This window comes from Etheostoma spectabile, chromosome 13, assembly GCF_008692095.1.
Source record: "Etheostoma spectabile isolate EspeVRDwgs_2016 chromosome 13, UIUC_Espe_1.0, whole genome shotgun sequence".
Taxonomy (NCBI): Eukaryota; Metazoa; Chordata; class Actinopteri; order Perciformes; family Percidae; genus Etheostoma; species Etheostoma spectabile.
In genome coordinates this window covers 30,450,520-30,457,901 of record NC_045745.1, presented here as the reverse complement: position 1 = coordinate 30,457,901, position 7,382 = coordinate 30,450,520, and the positions used below count along the sequence as shown (strand labels likewise).

The 7,382-nt window shown below is 39.4% G+C and overlaps 1 protein-coding gene and 1 long non-coding RNA gene across 2 annotated transcripts in view; one reads left to right on the top strand and one right to left on the bottom strand.

Annotated features, from left to right (window-relative positions):
• The window catches only part of rps6ka4 (ribosomal protein S6 kinase, polypeptide 4), a 15,359-nt gene extending 10,314 nt beyond the window's left edge, over positions 1 to 5,045 (top strand). The window contains exons 11-18 of the mRNA XM_032532703.1: positions 87 to 212; positions 1,210 to 1,343; positions 1,492 to 1,585; positions 1,745 to 1,915; positions 3,102 to 3,293; positions 3,372 to 3,531; positions 3,794 to 3,957; positions 4,067 to 5,045. Of these exons, the coding sequence (XP_032388594.1) occupies positions 87 to 212; positions 1,210 to 1,343; positions 1,492 to 1,585; positions 1,745 to 1,915; positions 3,102 to 3,293; positions 3,372 to 3,531; positions 3,794 to 3,957; positions 4,067 to 4,303 (1,278 nt within the window). The 3' untranslated portion in view covers positions 4,304 to 5,045. The remainder of the gene's footprint in view (positions 1 to 86; positions 213 to 1,209; positions 1,344 to 1,491; positions 1,586 to 1,744; positions 1,916 to 3,101; positions 3,294 to 3,371; positions 3,532 to 3,793; positions 3,958 to 4,066) is intronic.
• An 818-nt stretch (positions 5,046 to 5,863) lies between these two features.
• The window catches only part of LOC116699976 (uncharacterized), an 8,553-nt gene continuing 7,034 nt past the window's right edge, over positions 5,864 to 7,382 (bottom strand). Inside the window, exon 3 of the long non-coding RNA XR_004334542.1 lies at positions 5,864 to 5,983. This is a non-coding gene — a long non-coding RNA (uncharacterized LOC116699976). The remainder of the gene's footprint in view (positions 5,984 to 7,382) is intronic.

Genomic DNA, 7,382 nt, shown 5'->3' with positions numbered 1-7,382 from the left:
TCTCTCTCTCTCTCTCTCTCTCTTAAAGCTGATTATTCAAAGTGTAGTTCCTCATCATACACTTAACATTACTTCTGTAATTTTAGGGTTACTCCTTCATTGCTCCCTCCATCCTGTTCAACAAGAACGCGGTCATGGGAGACTTTGTGCAATCCCAGATTGGGGCTGATCGTCCAGCTTCAGCCTCTGTCCAACGCAGTGCAATGTTAGAGGTATGGGATCTTGTCTTAAGAAGCCAATTTGGGAGATTTATCCTTGATTATATTTTTTTGCCGTTGACTAACACTCATATGATTTTGTTGACTAATGGGTTAGTTTATTTAATTGACAGATGTGTAAAACAAATTATAGAAAAACACTACTTTAAGTCTTTTGTTTTCCAGAGATTTTCTAATAGGTTTCTTGGAAATATGTTATTATGCATGGAAAAAGCCTAAAACATGACTAATTGGCTAAAGAAAGTCAGATTAGTTGACTAATGAACTAAGAAGGGGCTGCCCTACATTTTGGGTTGAGATAGTAAACCAGCATATTTTAATTGGAAGCCCTTCTGTAATCTAGACAGATGTAAAATAGCATCTAATAAAAACAGTGTTTCTTACTTGAGAAAGACAGGAAGTAAATGAGAAATATTTTAACCAAAGTGGTCTTAACTTATTTCACAGCATGTTTCGTCATATTTTATCAAGTGCTAGGAAGATTGAAGAAATATAACAATTATCAGGAGACACTGTTGTTAAAGCATTTTACAGTGTTAACAGTATCTGTTTAGAAATGGAAACTCTCAGGTCAGCTTGTCTTGACATTTAACACATTAGACTGTGAGAACTAAAGCCACTGCATTGTTTTCAGCCGGTAATCTGAGAAATCTGACATAATAATTAATTCAACAAACGAACAGAAGTGTACATCACGGCTCGTTATATTTGAGAAAATCCTACAGTATGATTCCAGTGACAGATTATTTTGGATGGATGGTGAAATACTGACTAGACCGGTTTCATTTGAGTTTAAATTCAAATTTTGTGTCTGTATAAATCATAAGATTTTCCTAAGTATATAAATATTGACCTTTCAGGTCAGATTTCTCAATGCACACCAAAGCCAGGTCCTGTTAACACTGCTGGAAGCCACGTCCTATTGCAAAACAAATGCAGGACATCTCCTTTAACTGCTCAGTGTGACTCATACCATCTCTCCTTTGTTCAGGAATCCCATTTTTTTCAGCACTATGAGCTGTGTCTTCACGGGCCACCCCTAGGTGAGGGTAGCTTCTCTGTGTGCAGGAAATGCCGACACAAACAAACTGGCCACGAGTATGCCGTCAAGATCGTCAGCCGCAGGTAACTGGAGATGTGAAGCTGCCGCACTATCTCAGTAATAGCTTTGAGTTCGTGTGCATTTACTATGCTCTACAGTGTCACTGTACTGTGGTGGTATAAAGTACAGAATGTGCTTATTGACATCTGTTAACTGTGTTGACTTTGTTAGAATGGAGGTAAACACCCAGAGGGAGGTTGCTGCTTTGAGGCAATGTGAGAGTCACCCAAACATTGTAAAGCTGCATGAAGTCTATACTGATCAGGTACAGTGGAGGAAACCCACACAGGATGGCATGTGCAAATACTGACATAACAACATTAACAAAGCAAATAGTTAATGTACTGTATGTACTTTTACGGATGGAAATTTAAACAATTTGCAACAGCAAAACCATTGCATTAACTCTTCTTTTCTCTGTCAGTACCACACATATTTAGTGATGGAGCTTCTGGGAGGTGGGGAGTTGCTGGAAAGGATCAAGAGGAAGAAACTCTTTGGAGAGGCCGAGGCCAGTCAGCTGTTACAGAGCCTGGTCTCAGCTGTTAGCTTCATGCACGAGAATGGAGTCGTCCACAGAGACCTCAAACCAGAGGTGGGGCTAGGGCTAGGCTTTGATGGCTTGATAAGTTTCTTAGACTATACAGTTTAGCCAAGTAAAGTAATGACTGGACTCTAATGACACAATAGCACAGATTCATGTCTTTGTGCACAGCACAGCACGTGCATGTATGTGTGATTCTTTAAATATGAAAAGTCAGTCTAAAGTCATTGCGTGCATAATTCTACTGTGTCACATCATATTGAAATTAAAAATACATTTGGGTGATTACAAATTTAACTTTTCCAGAAAAGTTGGGTTTCAGAAGGGAAGCAATGGCATTTGGAAATATTTGCCCAAGTAATGTGGTGAGAGTGAGATTAGTGGGAACAATACCAGTGGGAAGTTTTAATTGTCTCAGTATTTTTCCGCTGTGAACTGCATGTGTTCTGTGCGCCCCTTAGGATGTTTAGCATAAACTGGCTGAATACAGAGTTATAACTGACCAGCTTGATATGTAGGGATGTTAGTGTGTGTGTATTCATCTGCACATGATTTAATCGAGGTAAACACAGTGGACAACAGTGCATAATGTCTCTGCTGCAGTGCAGCACTTTCCAAAATGAAGGCTGCAGATTTATAACACACATATCCTGCCGTCTTCAGATGGCTGTGGGATTTAATTAACTGAAGGAGAAGGCTTTGATATAGTGTAAAGCTGCTGTGAATGGCAGATAGTGTTAAGAATCGGCAATTAACTTTAAGTTCCGCAGTGTTTTACTGGGATGCCTGTCGTAATCGCATAAACTTTAATTTTTGATGCCATTCTAAATGCATTCACTGTTTGGAGAGCATTTAATTAAAACAAGTTTATCTACATTATTCCATAATTCCTGCACATTGCTTCTTAACTTTTGAGCTTACGCTTGTTGACAGAATCACCAAATGATGACTCATGGTCAGATGAGTGATGTGGAAATAGCTGTCGTCTTCCGGCATTTTAATCAAAATTTCACCAAAATATCAACAACTAATTCTGCGGTGCCTCATTTGAATGAAACTCCCATCTGTTTGACTTGTACTCCCACCTTTGCACCACGTGCTGCATTGGGCACAAAAATACCACACACAAGGGTAAAGCATATAGGAACATACCAACTTGTAGTTTTTAGTGGTAGTGCAAAAAAAGTACAGAAAAATGAGAGCGGGTGATCATGGATTTGATTTGTCTCCCTTGCAGAACGTGCTGTTTTCAGGTGAGGGGGAGGACTCTGTGCTGAAAGTAATAGATTTTGGATTTGCCCGCCTGTGCCCTGCAGGCAGTGCCCCCCTGCAGACTCCCTGCTTCACGCTGCAGTACGCAGCGCCTGAACTTTTTGAGAGTGCAGGATACGACAAAGCCTGTGACCTCTGGAGTCTTGGGGTCATCCTGGTAATTTAACTTAAATCTGCTGATTCGGTCTCATTGGTAGGGCTAACGGAAGTACTAATGACTCTGTATTTTTGTCAGTACACCATGCTGTCAGGCCAGGTGCCATTTCATAGTGAGCAGCGGGGGATGACCTCATCTTATGCTGCTGACATCATGCAAAAGATTAAAGAGGGCGATTTTTCATTGGATGGGGAGGCCTGGAAGGGCGTATCGGAGGATGCTAAAGAGCTTGTTAAAGGTATGTGATACAAGTGACCTATATTATTTGGTCCGCATTACAAAACTAACGTATGTTTGTCGGTGGTTTCTGCCTGCCCTGTTGGAGAATGTGATGGTGGAGGGTGTAGGGAGTTCTAGTGCTCGTAGGACTCATCACCAGTCAGAGAAATGTTTTTTTCCGCACCCCCTCTTTGCCAGTCAGCTTGTTTTGTCCGCCTCCTCTTATATCTTGTTCTCTTATGTTTCTTTGACTGTTTTATCCCTGTCCTCTATCATTTAAGGCCTACTGACAGTGGACCCAGAGAAGCGTCTTAAACTCTCTGATCTGAAGGAGAACAGCTGGCTGCAGGGCGGAGCATCCATGTCCACCACTCCTTTGTGCACTCCAGATGTGCTAGAGTCTAGTGGGCCTACTGTCCGCACCTATGTCAATGCCACCTACAAGGTAATAGCATTGCGCACAGAACTTGGTAAAGTTCTTAAAATACAGGATTGCGTGAACTTGAATGAATGAATGTTTCATTTTACTTTTCTTTGTTAATTTGTCTCACCAGGCTTTCAACCGTGGTAAGAGAGAGGGCTTCTTTCTGAAAAGTGTTGACAATGCTCCCCTCGCAAAACGCAGAAAGCTGAAGATGACAAGTACAGGTGTTGAGACCCGATGGAGTTCATCCTCATCTTCGTCCTCTTCTTCCACTTCCTCCTCTGCTTCCAACTCTGCCACAGCATCCAAAATACAGCCAAAGCAAACTGTGACCACAAAGCAAACTGTGACCCCAAAGCAGAGCTAGCCTAAATGGCAGGCGAGAGAGCAGAAGGAAAATGAGGAGGTATGTGCTTAAATGGGCAACGCAATTCTGTGGTGATAGGGTCACCCAGTTCCAAAACCAACATACCGACAAACTAAAAGACTGGTTTAGGTTAGTGTTAAGTTTTCAATACAAAATTGTATTCCATGTTTTAACAGCAAAGAAACTTTGTTAATCATGCCACATTCTCCCCAAACCAAACTCGGTTTCCTTGAGTGGATGGAAGAGAAGATGGCAGAAGTCTAGTTTGGCATTTTTAAGATGTACAGAAATATGTGGCCTTGAGAAAAATATCAATGAGTATTTGCTTTACCATAGCATGGTGATATTGCACACTAAAAGTTAAAAATTAGACATTTACTTCTTTTCACTGTGGGTAAGAAACAGTGCCTGGCTATGTAGGGATAAAGGGAAAAAGGAGCCATAAATGAGCAGAAGCCATATACAGCAACACAGTGAGTATATGAAATGAGCCGTTGTGAATACACACACATTTGCACATAGCAAATTAAAAGTCTTTCCAGCAAGTCACAGGCCTAATCCTTTGATTGTATCTAGTTATACTGCCACACGTACAATGATTATCAAAAATCTGCAAAAGTTTTGTCTCAAGGGCTGTGTCACATGTAGGCACTCTGCTCTGTGAAGATAGCAGTTTTTTTGGGAAACTTCATATTTTGGTTTTGCACTATTTGCAGAGAATATAAATGATCAAATGGTATAAAAAGGCAAACTCCTGGACGGACTGAGCACCGAGCGAAATGCTTATGATATGTGTAACCTTTGAAATTGCAGAGGATGCGGTAGTCGGGATCTTCTCTATTGGATGCAGTTTTAACTATATCAGTCCTAAGGGCGCTGACATTGTAAAGCAGTCACACCTCCAATACACTACCAACTCTACAGATCCCATTGAACGCAACGCGGTTGGCATGTCTTGATTGACGGCTCTGATAAAGTATTTTAGCGAACAATGAGTTTGACTTGAAGTATCTTTCAGTACTAACCGAGTGTCCAACAGTAGCACCTGTAAAAACAGATGAAGACAGAAGCAGTCATGGAACAGAGTGAGCTTTTTTCCCTCATAGTTGCTGTAAATTACTCGCATTATTGTGCCGCTCTGAACATAGCATGCTAATCTGTTGTGATGAACTGTAAGAACATTTTCTATATTTTGGTATCACAGGCATACTAAGGAAATGCCTCAGAGAATGTTTTTATGCTACCAAGTGCAGTTTGAGTGTTTGCATGTAGAGCAAAATCCATTATGGTGATTTGGCTTGTATCGCCTTGGGCTTGTGAATTTTAAAAGGGTATTATTATGTTTTTTGTGGCCCTATCAGACCAGCGCCATATGTGGCTATCACAAATACAATCTGATTTGATACCGTGAAATATTGTTGTCCCTCAGCTTGTTGTACCCTGGGCTGTAAGGGTCCCCTAAATATGTCTTTTTACACATGTGGTTTTAAAACGTATGGCTTCAAAATTCAAATATTATTAAAGAATTAAACTCTTAATCTTGACTTTAATATGGTTCTGATGAGACCATCCTGCAAGTTTTGTATACAGCCATCCTTGATTTAGAGCCAAATTATTATGTATGTAATGATTTCAAATTTGAAAACTGTTTTAATGGTATATTCATTTCCTGATGTATTTCTATTGGGCTTTTTTTTTTTTTTTTTTTTTTTTTTTTTGTTGCACAGTCAGTTGATCAATTATACACATTTCAGCTTTAAAGGTGCTTTCATATTTATTACATGTAATTGATTTTGAATTTAATGCTGTGGTAATGGGATTGATTATTAAATTGGCTCTTGTGTACCAGCATTGAATGTGTAATGTGTGTGCGTGTGTGTGGCTGTGTGAGAGCATAAATGGCGCTGGGAGGTTGGTTGTACTGATATTTCTGTACCAGATGAAGCATTATTGCAAGTTACTGTATTATTTCCTTGTTGTTGTTTGTCGCCTTTGTCTGTTTAAAAGGTAAGTGGTTGTTTGTGTTTGAACATTGGCATTTTGACATAAGAAACTGTGCTTTTATTGGTGTTGATATTATTTTGATGTAGTAAATGAAATCTTTCCTTTTCTCTTTCTTTTTTGGAGCATTACTATTTTACTGAAATGCACTGTCACTGATGTCGTAACTGGGAATTTAATCTTTTGCACCAAGTTTTTTTCCGTTGGTGCAAAATAAATATTACTTTTAAATAAATGGTTGTGTGTTTTGTCTTTTAAGTGTTAAGCGTGATTGTTTTGTATATGTGTGTGAGAGTCAGAGTGCTCATTAGTTACCTGCACAGATCCCTAAATGCTGCTGGTGAGACTTTGAATTATTGGTACCATGTTAGACACAATTAATTATACATCAAGTTTAATAACCTTTCAGTTTGGAATTTGACAGAAACTATTCCAAAAATGTACCTATTACATAACGAAGAGATGGAAAAGCTTTGACCACAGAATAAGATACCTATGTTATTCAAATGTATCTTAAATCCCCTATTCAATCTCTTGATTTCAGCGTCTCTTTACAAAGACGAGTTGTTCATAGAGGCTATAAAGTTCCCTCTCTTTCTTCTGGACAACGCATTACATATTGCACTAAAAGTACCATCTTTTTTTTTTTTAAATAGTTAATTTTACCTTGATTTAAGTAGGCTTCTTTTTATCACAGGTATCGTGCTTTGCTACATTTCAAGTTGCATCCGTTGGGGAGTAACAAACACATTAACGGTTCTGATAAACCGTGTGGAAGGAACAGAAGACATGTTTGATAAACCAGGAGTCTTCAGCGTTTTTTAGGCCAATGACCCCTGACCTTAAAGAGATGAGAAGGGACGCTCTACCACACATAGGCCTACTCTGTAAAATTGAGTTGAATAATAAACTGGGCCTACTATAAGGTGTAGTGTGGCCTAAAGCACATTCCGTTTTATGGTGCCCTACAATACTAAGCTAGTATATCATCATGGTTTAACCCTCATGTTGTCCTCGGGTCAAATGACCCGTTTTCCTATTTTAATGTTCTTTTTCACTACCCAATTGTAATTACCCA